Consider the following 17,562-nt stretch of genomic DNA (forward strand, 5'->3'; position numbering starts at 1 on the left):
CGCATTGCAGGCGGGGAGCTGGGTTCAAGGCTCTTTGCCTTCCCATGAGCCCCTACTCCCACCCTCTCCCAGGAGCCTCCCTCAGCACTTGAGAGAGGAGAAGCTCCCTGCGGTCCCCTAGAAACAGGAGCCCCTGCCTTCCCCCCGTGACCCATGTACTCCCAGGAGCCTCAGCCCCCCACTGCCCCTGCCTCCCACCCCCATCCCGCTCCTTACCCCCCTGCGGCTGAGCCTTGGGCCCGGCCAGCCTGCTGCCAAGATCCCGGTGCCAAGAGGAGCAGGAACCTCAGCTGCTGCAGTTTTGGCACCTTGAGGGCCCAGCACTTAAAGTGGGCCCCGGATGCCATGCTGCCCATGCTCCTGGCCAGGTGGCCTATGTGCCAGAGTAGGGAGATTGCTATATGACTCCCCAGTGCAGCCATGCTTACAGTTGCAATGTGCCAGTGTTTAACGAGGGATATATTGCAACCAGCAAGGCAGTAGAAAAACCAGCCCAGCCAGGACTAGGTGGCAACCCCAACACAGCTCTGGGGCCTCTACACTCTACTCAGTTCCTTGTTATGCTAGTGCAGGTTTCAAGCCACACTCCCTAGATGGCTGGATTTTAGTGGACTTTGCTTATTAACGTCTACTCCTTAGTGGCGGCCCGTGGGTGAGGAACCCTTGACCACAACATACACTGCTAGCTCATCCCCCAGCCCCAGTGTGGCACCACAGATACGACTGCACCAAGCTTTCCTCCTTCACGGGGGGGGGGGAGGGGAAGGGCTGTACAAAATTCCACTGTTTGGGTTAAGTATCAGAGGGGTCACCGTGTTAGTCTGGATCTGTAAAAGCAGCAAAGAGTCCTGTGGCACTTTATAGACTAACAGACGTTTTGGAGCATGAGCTTTCGTGGGTGAACTGTTTGGGTTATTGCTCCACTGTAATGAGGTGCAAACCATCACCGCAGAAAACAAATCACAAGACTTCTGCTTCCTAATGTGATGGGCACCATGGTGAAAACCAGCTGTTAAGGGCTTGTCTACACTCAAAAGTGGGGCCACTTCAACTAGTCCAGTGCAGTTAAGGAAGCAACACTCGGCTCCATAAGCTCTTCCCCCAAGCCCAGCGTGGCTGCGGCGATATCAGTATGAACGTTCAGTCTGGCTGGGGGTGGGGCAGGGGGCCCGGGGGGGTTGTACTGCCCGGGGGTGGGGCAGGGGGCCCGGGGGGGTTGTACTGCCCGGGGGTGGGGCAGGGGGCCCGGGGGGGGTTTGTACTGCCCGGAGGTGGGGCAGGGGGCCCGGGGGGGTTGTACTGCCCGGGGGTGGGGCAGGGGGCCCGGGGGGGGTTGTACTGCCCGGGGGTGGGGCAGGGGGCCCGGGGGGGGGATGTACTGCCCGGGGGGGCAGGGGATCCGGGGCGGTCTGTACTGCCCGGGGCGGTTTGTACTGCCCGGGGGTGGGGCAGGGGGCCGGGGGGGCTTGTACTGCCCGGTGGTGGGGCAGGGGGCCCGGGGGGGTCTGTACTGCCCGGGGGTGGGGCAGGGGGCCCGGCGGGGGGGTTGTACTGCCCGGGGGTGGGGCAGGGGGCCCGGGGGGGTCTGTACTGCCCGGGGGTGGGGCAGGGGGCCCGGGGGGGTCTGTACTGCCCGGGGGTGGGGCAGGGGGCCCGGGGGGGTTTGTACTGCCCGGGGGTGGGGCAGGGGGCCCGGGGGGGGTTGTACTGCCCAGGGGGGCGGGCAGGGGGCTGATCGCACGATCAGGGCAGGCCGGGCCTGGCGAAGATCAGGGCTGTGGAAGGAGCCGGGGAGGCCCCTGGAGACGGGCTGACCTGGGGCTGGGGCAGAGTCTGAGGTGAGGAAACACCAACAGCCGCCCGCTGGGCTCAGGGAGCAGCGCGGCCCAGCGCCGCGGTTACCCGGCCTTGCTCCGGGGCCTGCTGGAGCTGGAGAGCCGCGCAGGGGCCTCGTTCCCATGGCAACACGGCCAGGCCCAGCGCGCCGGCCCGGGTCCTTCCCCCGGGGGTGGGGGCTCAGGGCTCTGGCCACTAGGGGCGCACTCACTTCTGTGTCAGGCACAGCGCGGCTGGAGGAAGGGACGGAATCCCGCAAGGGTCCGTCCTAGCGCCCTCGGCCAAAGCCGCTTGCGTCTCGGGGATGCTTCCGCCTCACTAGCACCACAGAGGCGCCTCGCTTCCGCCTCGGTAACCTTGATGGCGATGGGCCGGGCCGTCACGTGACCCTGGTTCAATGCCTCGGCGCTCGGCTGTTCCGGGGCTGGGCCGCGTTCGGGGCTCGGCTGGCTCAGTCTGGCGTAGGCAGCCGAGGGCCCGGAGCGCAGCGGGAGCCGGAGCGGGCCGAAGGGAACCGGGGTCCGGCGAGCGGCGGGGGCGCGGAGCGGGGGGAGCCGGGCCAGGCCGGGCCGTGGGGCGAGGCGGGGCCTGGCGGCGGCGGAGCGGCCTGGAGGCTCCCCCCGGGCGGGGCGGGCCTGGACCGGCGGCCGCTCCGGGGCTATGATGCGCCCGCTCCGGGGCCCCGCATCCCCTCGTGTCCCCCCGGCAGCTCCAGCCCGCGGCTGAGACCCCCCACCAGCGGTGAGTGCGGGGCGGCGCGCCCGGCCTCTGCGGCCTGCTCGGGCCGGGCCGGGCCAGGCCGGGGGGGGGCGGCCCGGAGCTCCCGCGGGAGCGGCTCCCCGCGCGGCCCTGCCCCGCTTGTGCGCCGGGCCGGGCCGCTCCGGGATCCGCCTTGTGTAACTGCCCGGGCGGGGGGAAGTACGTGTTGTCCCCGGCGCGGGGTGAGGGCGGCCTTGTGAAACACAACAGCGAGCGCTCCGAGAGCCTGGTGACGGCTGGTTATTGAGCAGAGCCCGCAGCTACCAGTCGGCAGGATTGTCCCCTGTTTTCTTTGTCTACGTACCACGGCACAGTTCCTGAGCCGTGTTCGCTTTCGGTTCATATGAGTTTGCCGTACGAACCAAAACCCGAGACAGCCAAAAATAATCGCTCATTTGGAGCAACGAAACTCTGACAATTATTCAAGAGGCCCCATTCACATATTCCACTGAATCTTTTAAAAAAACAACAACAACAATCCCCTTTATAAATATCTCAAAGCCTGTAATTTTGCCTTTAAAAGCTGCCTCTGATTGGGGAGAACTGGTTTTGGCTCATTCTATTTTAAAGTTAATAAGAGAGAAGTTTCTGTAACTCTAAATCAAAGAAGCTGTTTTGTAGGCTACATTTGACTTTTTAAAATGGGGTTGGGGAGTTCCTAATTTAGAATTTGCTGGGATTAGAAATGCTTCAAAACATGCAAATAAGGAAGCTATGATAGTATTGTTATGTAAACCCACTTTTCTTAAAATATAATCTAGCACTGAAACTCTCAGTGCTCCCTAGAAATAGACCACTATAAATGTCTGCTGGCACAGCTGTGGTGTTCAGGCTGGCGAAGGAGTGACCCTGACTGGCATAGCGGTGCCAGCAGAAGCCCCTAGAGTAGATGCAGTTTTACTACTTTTTACAGGTCTGGTTTTATTTTGCTCATGGAGAGTGGTCTTATTCTGTTGGTACAGAGCTTTGCTGATATAGCTTTGTCCATGCTCAGAGCACTTTGCTGGTATAGTAGGCGGGGGTAAAGCACTCCCAGTGAGGCTGTGGCCATGATTTCAGATTGTGAAAGCCCCACTCCATTTCAGGTGTACACTCTGAATATGTAAACAACTGTTCTCTGCCAAGTGGCCCCTCACACAGTAATCTGTATGCATAGTGCAGTTTCTTTGATGTGGGAGATTCTGGTTTGGTTCCCCACTTTGCCTAGTCTGTACTGGGGCTATACTGATGGGGGTGGAGGGAAGGCTGTTGAAGCTGTTTCACTTCAATAAGATATTTCTATGGGCCAGGGGGGCCATCCCTGTTCAAACTCTTTCTTAGGGAGGCAGGCACAGGACTTGAACCAGCATCTCCCACTTTCTAGGTGAGTACCCTGACCACTGCACCAGAGAGGAGTTCTTATGCTTGATTCTTGCATTGGCCCAATTAGTATTTGATTAAAGTGGAATAACTTCAAATGCCCCATAGCAGACTATCTCATAGCCCAGCATTTAGGTAATTCACTTGGAGAGGCAGATTACTGTTCAGATCCCTTCCTAGGAGGGGAATTGAACCAGAAGTCCCTAGATGCTAGGCGGGCATCCAAACCACTAGGCTAGAGAGGGTGTCTGGTTTTTGCCAAATTAATATTTAATGAAAATGGAACAGAGTTCTAGACTAGCACCTACATGAAATTTAGGAAATGAGACTTTAAAAAAAAAAAAAGACTGTGCCCATCACTCAAAGAAAATGACAGTTTAGAATACATCTTCCAGCTACAACTTAGAGTCACTAGTCTGGTCTGCGTCACTAATAATTGAAGGCATTACCATCTGGAATGAGTTGGTGGTCCTGATCCTAGAAGACAGGGACTGGTCATAAGACACTTCTCATAGATATGTCATTCACCTTAATGTAAGTAGGATTTTATTTTCTTTAAGTAGTAAGGTGGATTTACTCATCTCTTGCTACGGGTGATTGTTCCATTGGAGCAGACAAACCTAGCTAATAGTTTGCATGCCTACTTGTTTTTTTGATTTTTTTTTAAATAGATTGCACCAGCACCTGAAATGCAAGTATAGACAAAATACCTTCCCCAGAATGGTTACATTATTGTCTGTCTAGGTTATTATACTGACAGTATTACCTTTCAGATTTCTGGGGAATCTTCTATAGAATATTGTATTGTGTCATCCCCAAGCGACTCAGATTCAGTTCTGAATTGCAGACTTTGTATCTATTCCCCCCACTCTAATGTGTATTAACACTGAGAATTTGTGGTTAGGTTCTGACAGTAGAGAGACAAGTTGGATGATGTTCTGACTTGTCAGGCGATAAAATGAGTGGCTTATTAGGCAGCTCTGAAGACCCAAACTTAGTATTTTCCTTGGAACCCAAAGAAAGGAGATTTGGCTTGTGTCTCTGCAAAAAGCCTAACTGAGGATTTGAGAAAGGAGCGTCTTAGTTTTTTTCAGTTGTCAACCCTCCCATAATGTAGAACAGAAGGAATCTGTATTTTGGGTGTAATGTGACATACAGGGTTCCCGATTTGCTAAGCACTGACTTTTCAGTTTGTAAACTGGATAGTCTCCCCATCTAAATTCCATTCCTGGTTTACGGGTGAGTGGATGCCCTCTTCTCGGGAATCGGTAAGCAGCTGCTGTATTGTCGCCCTTCCTTATTTTCCCAGTCATCGTGTGCTGTGATTCTCTTTGGAGCTGACCCTGGTGGGTGCCGAGTCCCCATTTCCAACTGAAGTTAGTGGGGATTGATGGTGCTCTTGAAGGATGGGATCCTTTGACTAGCTCTAGGGCTCTTATGTATGTTTAATTAAATGCTCTTTAAACCTTCTGAGGCAAATAAACCAAACTGATAGTTTGAAGGCCTTCATTTCTGCCGGTATTTGGTTATGTTGTGGCACCTCAGGGTGTGGAGATACAGATAAGTCTGTATTACAGACATGCCAAGTTCCTGGCCAGCGTCATACACCAGACCTGCAAGAGTGCTCTCATTTGCAATCTTCTTTCCTTGTTTGTTTTAGATTCTCCCCCCCCCACCACCCCGCACTGTTTCTTAATGCTATTCTGAAACCTGTGGGAAAAGTGTGGTTAAATACACAGGAGTAAGCTGAACTAGCTCTGCAGTTGCCCCTCCTCCCAGCCCTTAGTCCTCTCTTTCAATAGGATCCCCTTAACGTTGGGCAAGGCACGTGAGGAGCTGGGGCTTTTCTGCATTACCCACAGCAAGGTCCGTGTTAGTGCTTAGCAGGTGAGGCTGGTAAATGTTCACTCCAGCCCCCAGGAAGGCCTGGGTGGCAGCTGTGGGAGCAGCTATTAGAAAAGAAACCTTGTTGCCTTCCATGCTGACATGGGTCATGTGGTGAAGGGTCTCTAGCTCAATAGGGTGTGTAGAAAGACTAATATGATCTTGGTTTGCTGTGCAAACAGGATTTCCTTGATTCTTGACCTGCTGTTATGGGGCTATTACTAATCAGATCTTTCTCTTCTCATTTCAGGTATGGCCTCACAGCTGCAGGTGTTCTCCCCTCCGTCAGTATCGTCGAGTGCCTTCTGCAGTGCCAAGAAACTGAAAGTGGAGCCCTCTGGCTGGGATGTTTCAGGACAGAGCAGTAGTGACAAGTATTATACCCGCAGCAAAACCCTCCCAGCTGCTCAAGGGCAAGCAAGCTCCTCTCGCCAGGTAGCGAATTTCAGCATCCCTGCTTACGATCAGAACCTCCTTCTCCCAGCTCCTTCAGTTGAGCATATTGTGGTTACCGCTGCAGACAGTACAGGCAGCGGTGCAACAACGTCCTTCCAGAACAGCCAGACCTTCACACACAGGAGCAACGTTTCTTTACTGGAACCATACCAGAAATGTGGATTGAAAAGGAAAAGTGAGGAGGTCGACAGCAACGGTAGCGTGCAGATAATTGAGGAACATCCACCTCTCATGCTGCAAAACAGACCTGCGGTGGGTGCTGCGGCCACTACCACCACTGTAACCACTAAAAGTAGCAGCTCCAGTGGTGAAGGGGATTACCAGCTGGTCCAGCATGAGATCCTATGCTCCATGACAAACAGCTACGAGGTCTTGGAGTTTCTGGGCCGAGGAACGTTTGGGCAGGTGGCAAAGTGCTGGAAACGCAGCACAAAGGAGATTGTAGCTATCAAAATCCTGAAGAACCATCCCTCCTATGCTAGACAAGGCCAGATAGAAGTGAGCATCCTCTCTCGCTTGAGCAGCGAGAATGCTGACGAGTATAACTTCGTTCGCTCTTATGAGTGCTTTCAGCACAAGAACCACACATGCCTTGTGTTTGAGATGCTAGAACAGAACTTGTACGACTTCTTAAAACAAAACAAGTTCAGCCCACTGCCCCTAAAATACATCCGGCCAATTCTGCAGCAGGTGGCCACTGCCTTGATGAAGCTAAAGAGCCTGGGTCTGATACATGCTGATTTGAAACCAGAAAACATCATGCTGGTGGATCCCATCCGCCAGCCCTACAGAGTGAAGGTCATAGACTTTGGCTCAGCCAGCCATGTATCTAAAGCTGTGTGCTCCACTTACTTGCAGTCGCGCTATTACAGGTAAGGATTTATACCCGAGGCTATCTCTGTACACTGGCATCTGTAAAGTAGACCTGGCACTGGAGGGGTGTCACTTACTGGGAGCAGATGAGCCCCACATCCTCAATCAATATGCAAGAACCAGATCAGGGAGGACAAACCTCATCTCTTGGAAAGACTGAATTATTGTGCACAGGGCAAGGTGTAAACTTAGGAGTCCACTCAGGCCAGAGCAGTACATCTGCTGATAGCAGTGGGAAACTTACACAAAGATAAGGGTCAGAACGACCTTCGTGCAGTACATAAACTTGTAGCCATTACCATTTATGGCCAGTACCTCTGTCACAGTCACTCAGTAGGAAAACAAGCTCCATTTTATACGTGTTTGTACATCTGCCCTTTATTTCTTTTCCTCCCCTGTCTTCCTCATTTCTCTACCTTTACCCTCTGTCACCCTCCGAAACTCCTTCCTGGCAGCAGTTCCCCCTGCCCACCCTGTATGCTTTGCTCCCACCTCTTTCCTGACTCATCCGCTAAAATGATTAATGGTAATGCTGACCTGTAGTGTGGTCAGGTTTAGTGCTAACACAGAGATAAATGAAGCTCAGCTGTTGTTTCAGGGTGTCTGCAGACCCAGGAAGACTGTATTTGCATCAGTTAACCTCCCAAAAGGGAACTAAGCTTTTCTTTGCAACTATGAAGTCTAGAAACTTTTGAACTGAAAGCGAAGGGTTCTCTGATCAGCTCAGGTTAGGAACCTCTGCAGCAGAATGTTCAGAGTTTGACTAAACAATTATTTTGGAACTGCCATTTTGGAGAGCTACTCCTTTAATAAAATGACCACAAGAGGCTAGTGCAGGAGGCTGCATGCCTCTTTCATTATTAATACCAGAGATGCTGACTTGACCTGTGAGGTGGATGTTTAATCGAAGGCTGTATGGACCCCAGGGTTTGAAAAATATACCTGGCACCTCTGCTAGCTTGAGGGCTAAGTCTGCTAGTCATAATGAAAATGCCTTTCCCACCTGCCAAGCCACGCGTTTCATGAAGAGAGTAGTTATGAGAGGAAATTCGTATACAGGTGAACAGAGCTGCTACTTTGGCAATGTGACCTCCCTAAATGTGTAGTCCTCTTCTTTCCCCCTCACCCCAAATGCCTGCAGTAAATTGCAACTAGCATATTCTGTGCATGTTCAATAGAAAATTAGCTGCTGCAGTACCCTACTGGTAGATGCAGCAAAAGACTTGAATTGTCTCCCCTTTCTGTAAAATGTCTCTTGACCAATTTAAAAATGAATGTATCAACTTTAATTAGCCATAACAATTTAAATATGTCAGAGGTTCACTACTTGTCCAAGGCTTGTCAGTTACCTGTTATCCTTTTACCCAGTCACTCCCTGTATCTAGCATTGTAAGTGAACTCCATTGCACTGAAATAAGCCCTGCCATGCTTACCCACCCTGGGAAGGAAAGTGGGTTTGCAGATAAGGAGATCTAATAGCGCCCTTTACAAAGGATTTCAGCGAGCCAGCTCTCTGCTCCCCAGCTTTATTCCCCCATGGGAAAGATAGAAGCAGCTCCACCCCACACCCCGGGTCCCTACTCACCAGTCCAGAATTACCATTACTCATTAAACCCCAGTAGGCATCTTTGCCTGTATAGATAGAGCAGGCTTTGCCTGTCCTTTCCAGTTCTTCCTGAAGGCAGGCCTCGTGCTCAGCTCTGTCTTCCTTCCCAGTTCATGGTGACTTTTCAGTGTCAGTTACAGTACATTTTAAAGTGATCTCTTATGCCAGGAACCTTTTATTTGCCCATTTATTAAAGTAACTTTCACAAAGGTCCTTCTGTTCCTACATGTCTAGAGTTATGCTCAATGGAGCACTATTTTTTTCTCATGGTCATACAGCTACCCATTCAGTGGCTTGAAACAAAACAGTGTAACTACTCTGTGATCCTTCCAGCCTGAGAGAACTACCAAATAAATATCAAGACCTCATCCCCTGGCGTGGAGGGAGCATGGGGAGAGAAGTGTCTCAAGGGGCCCCTGGAAAGGAAACTGCTTGCTCTGCTCTGCATATCATACTAAACTAAAAGCCACTTCCATCTCCCCGAAGGTGGGGTGACTGACCCTGCTGGAGAGAGGAGTATTCAAATGCTGTCTAAGACTAGGCCTGCTTCACTGGAGTTGGGAAGAATCAGGCAACGTGGAAATCTATTTACCGTGGTGTGAAATTTACATCAATGTTGAGGCTAACTAAAATCTGCTTTCTAGGTGTAGAAACTAGTTTCTCTTGGGGAAGAGTTGTGTTGCTTCTGGCTTAATTTCATGCTGAAGAGAGTTTTGAAGATGAGGCTTGAGGCTCCAGCATTGTGGTTGTGATAAGACAGACTAATTCGTATTTTACTTCAGCGGCTGTTTTAAAACAAACTAATTGCTTCCTGTCCTGTCTTCACTTCGTATTGGTCCTATGTCAGTGTCTTGGCCACTCACCCAGGAATGGTTTTTTGAGCTAAAACTTTCAAATCTGGATACTTGAAGTGAGGCTGCTACAGGGACTTAAAGCAGTGGCTTTTTCCAGAAGTGCTGAGCACTCAGACATCCCCTAACTTTAATGGGCTACATGGGGGCTTGGCTCTTCGGGGGGAAAAAAGCAGTTTTGAAAGTCTGTGTGTCTGAATTTAGGAGCCAACATCCAGCTGCTGTAATGAGTGTAGCGTGGGCTCTAATTGTACAGTAACAGAATGGAAGACGCTCTACTGTTTTGTCTAATTCTGTCACCGACTTGGATCTAAACTGTGGTGAGAAAGGTGGGGTGAACTGTCCCTCCAGTACTCGTGGCTCTGAACTGCACAAATTTTTCACAACAGGAGAAGCCTAGTTTCATAATATTGTGCCTCTTGTCATTGAGTCTGGACTATTTAAATCCACCCGGTAGGGTTTTATGGGCTGGGGGAGAAGGAGTCCACAATAGGTGCACTGTGGTGATTTTTGCTCCATCCACTGTGGTATCAAGCACTGGCAGCAGTTGGAGAGAGGCTGGCACCCTTGGGTTGCTGTTTCAGAACAGGCTACAGCCATGGGAGGTGAAGTGTGAGCAAAGGAAACAACTTCTGGATTCTCTTCTGCCTCATTGCATTCCTGGCTTACCTAGTTGGATGCTGCTGCTGGAGCCATATTTCCAGCAGAGATTTGACGTTGACTTTGTCAGGCCAGGATTTAAAATGCACAGAATGTGCAATTGCTTTCCCTACACTGGTTGTGAGGTACCTGCTCCTAGGGAGAGGTGTGCTTGGGCTGGCTCACTCTCTGCTTTGGTGTTACTGTTAGCTCTGCAGTGCTGATCAGACTGAGGTAAATCCTGACGGAAGGGGGCATATGAATGTCGGGCCATGCAGGATATTTTCAGAGGTCATTAATGCCTAGTAGGGGAGACACGTTAACAGCAGATCCATAGACAGTTTAAGCTGCTCTGATAAGACACTTTCACAGTGACCAGCTCCAGGAGAGGGGACAGCTCTTTCCAGTTCTATTGCATCCTATTGCCTATAACAGCTAGCGTGCTGAGTATGGGCCATTGCTACCTTGAGAGAATGGGGGAGGGTATTTATACTACTATCCTCATTGCAAGAGAAGACTCTCCTTACTGAGGCAGTCTTTTGGTGGAAATACAGGGCAACCACAGTAGTGCGGAAGATTCAGGGTCTGCATCGCTGAACAGGTGGGATGAGATGTGCTTAGACCCATCTTGTAACCTACCACTACTGTGCTGTATGTTGATCAGAGGAGCCTCCATTGTGCAGTACTGTCTGTTCCTTAGCTCTGCGCTGGGCCTTGTGCCCTGCACTGCTCTGGCCCTGGCTGGCCTGGGGAGCAGTAGTGCATACCACCAAAAGTCTAGTATCAGAGGGGTAGCCGTGTTAGTCTGGTTCTGTAAAAGCAGCAAAGAATCCTGTGGCACCTTATAGACTAACAGACGTTTTGCAGCATGAGCTTTCGTGGGTGAATACCCACTTCTTCAGACTTGCATCTGAAGAAGTGGGTATTCACCCACGAAAGCTCATGCTGCAAAACGTCTGTTAGTCTATAAGGTGCCACAGGATTCTTTGCTGCTTTCACCAAAAGTCTGACTTTCTCCACCTCTTAAACTAGCTTTGCTCCTACATGACTCTCAGGCATCGCCATTGCAATGGCATGTGCCGGAGATCAACACTTGCTCTCCGGACACGATCAAGGGGAGGTGCCCTCTCCACAAACACCACTCCTTTTGAAACATTCGGGTGGTACTGGAAGAATCTGAGTTTTGTGGCAACCTTCCCTGAGGCTGGCTGGGGGTACTTGCTGGCCCTGGAAATCAGAATGTAACAATCTGATACTCAGAGGAGGAATTCTATCAGTTGTCATTTTTCTACCTCAAAGAGCTTCTGATAGTGCAGATTAATAATTTAATCCTAGAAAGATCAGGTGGGTGGTGCCTTTTATTGGACCAATTTCTGTTGGTGAAAGAGACGAGCTTTCGAGCTACAAGGACTCCTTCAGATCTGAAGAAGTTAGTCCAATAAAATATATTACCTCACCCACCTTGTCTCTAATATCCTGGAACCAATGTGGCTACAACACTGCACATTTAATCCTAGACAGTCCAGCTGTGAAGGTGACATCTGGCTGCTGTTCTGTTTTGACACCACTTTCAGTGGTCACTAATTTTAGTACTGCTAACTGCTGTCATTAGCAACCCCAGTCTAAAAGCAGATGTGAAGGAGGCTGATGGCTGTTGCATACCAGCTGTGTCTTGAGCCAATATGAAAACTGAGGCCTCTTGAGAATTTAATCTATTTAGAGTGTAAAGTGCTCAGGGCTAGGGAGCATTTTTGATGCTGCAAGACTGTCCCTGGATGCACGCACAGGATAAAGGAATAATCCCACCTCCACTATCCATAGCCATTTACAGTCTGTTCATTTGAGTCAGGCTATACGTGTTCATGCAGGTTTGAACAAGGTTGCACTGTGGTCTGCTCTACCACAGGCCACTTCCATTGTATCCTGTGAGCCGTTAGATCTGTTAAACTCCCATGGACTTGGCTGGGAGTGCCACACGGGTACAGGCAGCAGACTTAGTCCTGCCTGCTAATTGGCAACACCTGCTGAGCAAGGTGGCCTTGACATGTTGGAATAATGGCACCTGGAGTTGGGAATCCTTTCGGGCTGCTAAATAAACTGACTTGTCTCAGTACAGTTCTTTAATATTAATGTGCTGATTTTCTGGCTAAACATTTTCTTTCCATTTTGGACACGTTTGCATAATGTTACATACGTTTGCAGGTAACAAATCGCTCCCAGAGCTAGCTGAGTGTGAACACGCACACACTGTTTTACAGGGCAAGGGACTAAAATGAAGCAGCATGTAACACTGACTGGGAGCAATTCCTGGCAGATATCCCTGGCTCACTGTATTACTCTGAGAGTCGGAATAAAAGCCTGATTGCCACAGTTCTATTTCTCGGGGGCTGGGATAGTTAAAAGGGTTCACCTGTATAAGAGAACTGCTTGTATTAAAGCAGCAGCCATGTACTGAATCAGTATGACTGCCCCTGCCACTAGAGTGCAGCAAGGGAGGTTGGGGGAACAGTTAACTGAGCTCATGTGTCAGGTGGCACTTGCCTCATTCCCTGATGACCTGCACGTCAGGCGACCGGACAGCTGTGAGAAGTGCATTTACTTTGGTAGATGTACGGCACCTGTGTTACAGTTACCTGGGAATCGTTCCTCACCCTGCACAGCTAGGTGAATGGTCAGATGGAAAATGGGATTACGATGGGCTTTTCAGTGTCCTGCTGCAGAATGCAATGTGACGGAGAGATCTTATTCCTGATACCTGTACATTACTCAAGGCCAGAGTCCAAAACTGTAAAGCAAGATAACCAGTTTCAGAGCTGCTTTAACTGGGTTGACTATTGTGACAAAGTTCCTCCTCTGCCTTGGTGGGTCCTGTATTTATTGGTGGATTTGCTCGCCTCACAGATTCACCCTGTGGGTCAGGAAACAGCCCAGAGACCTTCCCCTCTGGTAGAAGCCACAGTCCAGGTCAATTCCCCTTGTGTTTAATCAGGAGTTGGGAGGTTTGGGGGGAACCCAGGCCCTCTGTCTACTCTGGGTTCAGCCCAGGGCCCTGTGCACTGCAGCTGTCTAGAGTGCCTTCTGGAACAGCTGTGCGACAGCTACAACTCCCTGGGCTACTTCCCCATGGTCTCCTCCCAACACCTTCTTTGTCCTCACCACCGGACCTGCCTCCTGATGTCTGATAACGCTTGTACTTCTCAGTCCTGCAGCAGTATGCCTGCTCACTCTCAGCTTCTTGCACGCCTCTTGCTTCTAGTTCCTCACACACACTTCCTCACCTCTGGCTCCCCCTTGGCCTGACTGGAGTGAGCCCTTTTATAGCATCAGAGGGGCCTTAATTAGAGTCAGGTGTTTAACAGCCTCGCCTGACTCTTAGCAGGTTAATTGGAGTCAGGTGTTCTCATTAGCCTGGAGCAGTCTCTGCTCTGGTCACTCAGGGAACAGAAAACTGTTTATCCAGTGGCCAGTATCTCTCCCTTCTACTACTCTGCTGTTCCCAAATGGCCTGGGTCTATCACACAATGCAATACATTTTTCTTGATGTGTGTTTGCTACATGAGAAATTACATACAAGTGTTAGGATCTACTGCCCAAGACCTGCCCAGAAAGCAGCGTAGACCAGTGTTTGGGACATTTCTGTCCTCCCCCACATTGGGGTTATGATGGAATTGGTTATTCGTAGGAAAACGGAGGTGATAGTGTTTCCTGTACTTTCTGGAGTGAATTCCTGTACCTGCTCCCATGATCCCTTGGCCTTACACCATATGTAAATACAAGCTGTGAGCAGGCAGAACTGCAGGTGTTTGTTTCACAGCTGTGTGTGTGAGGCAAAGGGATAGCTGTGCTAAAATATTGTCTCCTTCAACATTTCTGTCTGGATGGGTCGTGCAGAAAAAATCCTCTCGGGGGTTTGAGATTTAAAAGCAGCACATTGTTTTGTTCATAATCTCCCTGAGGAAGGCTGGGCAAGGGGTTTTATGCTTGGTGAGGTCCTATTGCCCCAAACTCCATAAAATAATGTGGCAAAACACTGACCATCACAGAGTCTGGCTGTGTTCTCTTCATCCACCTTAACCCTGAGATGTCCAAAATAAACCCTATATAAACACTAAGCAGTGTAAACAGAGTGGCACTCTTCTCTCTGCAGAGTGCCCTGACTTGGGTCTGCAGACTACTCTCACATCCAGGTGAACGCAGCCAAAGCCCTTGTAAACCTTCTGAACCTATCTAGACTCCTCTGCTGCTGATTAGCTGAGCTGAGGGAGCATCACCCGATAAGAATTACCCCCACAATGCCATGCTGCTGTCTGACATGCCTGTGGGGATGTGCTAGGGCTGGGTTGTGTGATGGCTGGGGATCACCCTGTCATGTGACTAAATCAGCTAGCAACATAGGGGGAGGGATAGCTCAGTGGTTTGAGCATTGGCCTGCTAAACCCAGTGTTGTGAGTTCAATCCTTGAAGGGGCCACTTAGGGATCTGGAGCAAAATCAGTACTTGGTCCTGCTAGTGAAAGCAGAAGGCTGGACTCAATGACCTTTGGGGGTCCCTTCCAGTTCTATGAGATAGGTATATCTCCATACTTGCCATTTACAGGGGGGCTGTAGCATAGGGTAATTTGCATTGGTGTGAGATGTCTCTGGACTGTTGAGTCCTCTCCTCCTGGGCTAGAAGACTGCACTGTTGATTTACTGTGGCTGTAAAGCAGAAATAATCAGCACTGCTAAGTGAGGCTGAGACAACACTATTAGGCTAGCGAGAAATGCTGCACCTTTACAGGGAGCCACTTTTAACGTTACAAGGAAGTATCTCTGGGGAGCTCTGCTGTGCTGTACAAGGTGCTCGAATAATATGTAAATAGGCACCATTTGCTTTCTGTGCCAGGCTGAATATTTTAATCTTGTTTTGCAGAGCTCCTGAAATCATCCTGGGTTTACCGTTCTGTGAAGCTATTGACATGTGGTCCCTGGGCTGTGTGATAGCTGAGCTGTTCTTGGGTTGGCCTCTGTACCCAGGAGCTTCAGAATATGATCAGGTAAGAGCATATAGTGCATACAGGGCAGTGCTTGGTCAATCAGAAGGAGCTTCTTTTTTTTATAAACCCTGTGAAACAAGTACTCTAATTCAGATGCTGCTCTGATATGGTCTGCTCAACATGTGGTCTTCAACTCCTTCCCTGCTTTGATCCACTTTTCTTTCTATCTGTGATAACTGGGGCTGCTTCCCATTTGTGCCCTGCCTCCCCCTTTGCCTTTGAATGCAGAGGTCCCGCATGTGTCTGACTTCTGTTTAAAATACAAACTGCAGTTCCTTTCTGGCACAACTGAAGTGCGGTGTCTCAGTCCTGGTTGTGCACAGCGCTCTGCAGTTCAAGAGGTACAAGTTAGCTGCAAGAGCAGTGGTCCCAGGGCAGCCTGCCATGCAGTTCCTGTCATGTTAATTCATACAGAAGCTCTTCTCTCTTAACGCAGAGCGTGTCCCAGATACGGTCTCTGCAGCCGGTAAAGTAGAGTGTGCGTATGTGGAGGTGTCTCTTGAACGGCTGGGTCTTGCAGTGTGCAAGTAGCAGTATTACCTGGCTGTTAGCCTGCCCATAAAAGGGCAACAAACCTAAACAGAACAATGCTTTTCCAAGTACAGCTTCTCCATCACGTGGTTTGTTTTGTTTTGTGGTATTACCATTTCACTCTGCATAAAAAGACCCTCTCAAATTAGCTTTTAGTGTCTCGTCACTGCCGTAAATTTCCAGAGGAAATGCAGTGGTACATTAGTGAGCAGGCTGAGTTAGAAATAACTAAAGTATGGCATGGTGGTTTCCTTCTACGGTAAGGTTCATGTATTTCTGTGAACCTTATCTCAGTGCGTAGGTGGGTGGGGACGAAGGTCGGGTTCTCATCGCTTGGTATAGAGTTCTGTAATCCTCCAGAAACTCGGGGTAGCCCGGACTCTGGCTTCATGTGGTTGAGTTTGACGTCTGTAGGGAAGATGTTTGTTTTTACCTGAGCTGCAGCAGTAAATGCAGGCCCAGTCAGAGTTTGGAGGAGGCATCTCTGGAAATGAGCACCAGGCTTAGCCTTGTTAAGCAACCTTGGCCTTGCCGGAGGCAATCTGCTGTACAATAATGAGGACATTGTAACTAATTTGGGCCTCCAGCTTTAATTGCTCAGCATCTAGTGGATGATGGTTGTTGGAAATTATTTCTTAATTGTATTACTGAAAATTTTGTTGCTTAAGTATGGAAAATATAAACACTGCTCAGCTTGAACCCAGATTGCTAGAAATGAAAAGCTAGGCCACAAATTCATCTTGGCTCCGAAGCAACACGAATGTAGTAGCTTATCTAGTGCCCTGTGAACGTTCAGCTGCTCAGGAAGCGCCTAATACTGGAATAGCCAGTGGATTGGCAGAACTACGTGCAGTAATTTGGGCTACAGATTATGGTATCAGTAACTACAGAGCCTAACTGCCTTCAGCCAGTGTTTCCAGTCCTGCACTTTCACAAGCGGGTTACATGTTCACTGATTATTTTTTTTTACTTTCAAGAAACTGATCTTTTTTCTTGTCATAACAAATTATATCATTTCTCACACTGAAACTTGAGGAGTAGATAGTATTAGCAGTTTAGACCACAAAGCTTGGGGGAAGATTTGAGAAAATACGTTGTTGATATGTAAAATTATTCCTCCGCTTTATAATGGAGTGTCTTTTTCTTTTAAGGACAGCTTTGTACTTTGTAATGTAGCATATTGCTGCGTTATGCACTTTTCTGGGGGGAGGGTTATTTATTTGATTTTTTTTTTTTTTACTCCAAATGTTGATGCCCTAAAGGATACAGGGGATCCACATGCTTTAGGAATCTAAACTTACACCCTTGAAGTCAATGGGTGCTTTGCCACTGGACCCTTTGCGATCAACACATTCAAGGGTGGATATGCCCAGACCCAACTGCATCACTCAGATACCTGTATCTTTTCTGATAATTATATATTTAAATAATACATATATTTGGTAACATTTTAAAAACCCTTCACTCCTCTTTAAAAATGTTTAGTGATTATGTTGGGGAGTGCTGCATTTACACTATACTTTCCCTTTTTATAAATAGCTGATTCTCAGTCTGCTAAAACAGCTTTGGGGCAAGAAAATTTCTGTAAAAAGGCAGAGAGGCACATTAGAGTTTACCAATACCTAAAATCTCTGCAGAAAATTAGATAGAACCAGTTAAATGTGCTTGTAAATTCTTGAGAATTGCATCTTTCGTTTTGTATCGTGAAATTTCAGTTATTCAGACAGTCTCTA

General features: G+C 49.3%; 1 protein-coding gene across 4 annotated transcripts in view; it reads left to right on the forward strand.

Moving 5' to 3' along the window:
- The first annotated feature begins 1,764 nt into the window (after positions 1-1,764).
- The window catches only part of HIPK1 (homeodomain interacting protein kinase 1), a 35,301-nt gene continuing 19,503 nt past the window's right edge, over positions 1,765-17,562 (forward strand). For 2 of the 4 annotated variants that reach the window (XM_045014293.1, XM_045014296.1), the window contains exons 1-3: positions 2,399-2,577; positions 6,089-7,166; positions 15,175-15,298. In XM_045014293.1, the coding sequence (XP_044870228.1) occupies positions 6,091-7,166; positions 15,175-15,298 (1,200 nt within the window). In that variant the 5' untranslated portion in view covers positions 2,399-2,577; positions 6,089-6,090. Of the gene's footprint in view, positions 1,839-2,034; positions 2,188-2,398; positions 2,578-6,088; positions 7,167-15,174; positions 15,299-17,562 lie in introns of those variants that run through there. The other 2 variants (XM_045014295.1, XM_045014294.1) reach the window with 2 other exon arrangements.

Source organism: Mauremys mutica, chromosome 4 (assembly GCF_020497125.1).
Source record: "Mauremys mutica isolate MM-2020 ecotype Southern chromosome 4, ASM2049712v1, whole genome shotgun sequence".
Classification (NCBI taxonomy): Eukaryota; Metazoa; Chordata; order Testudines; family Geoemydidae; genus Mauremys; species Mauremys mutica.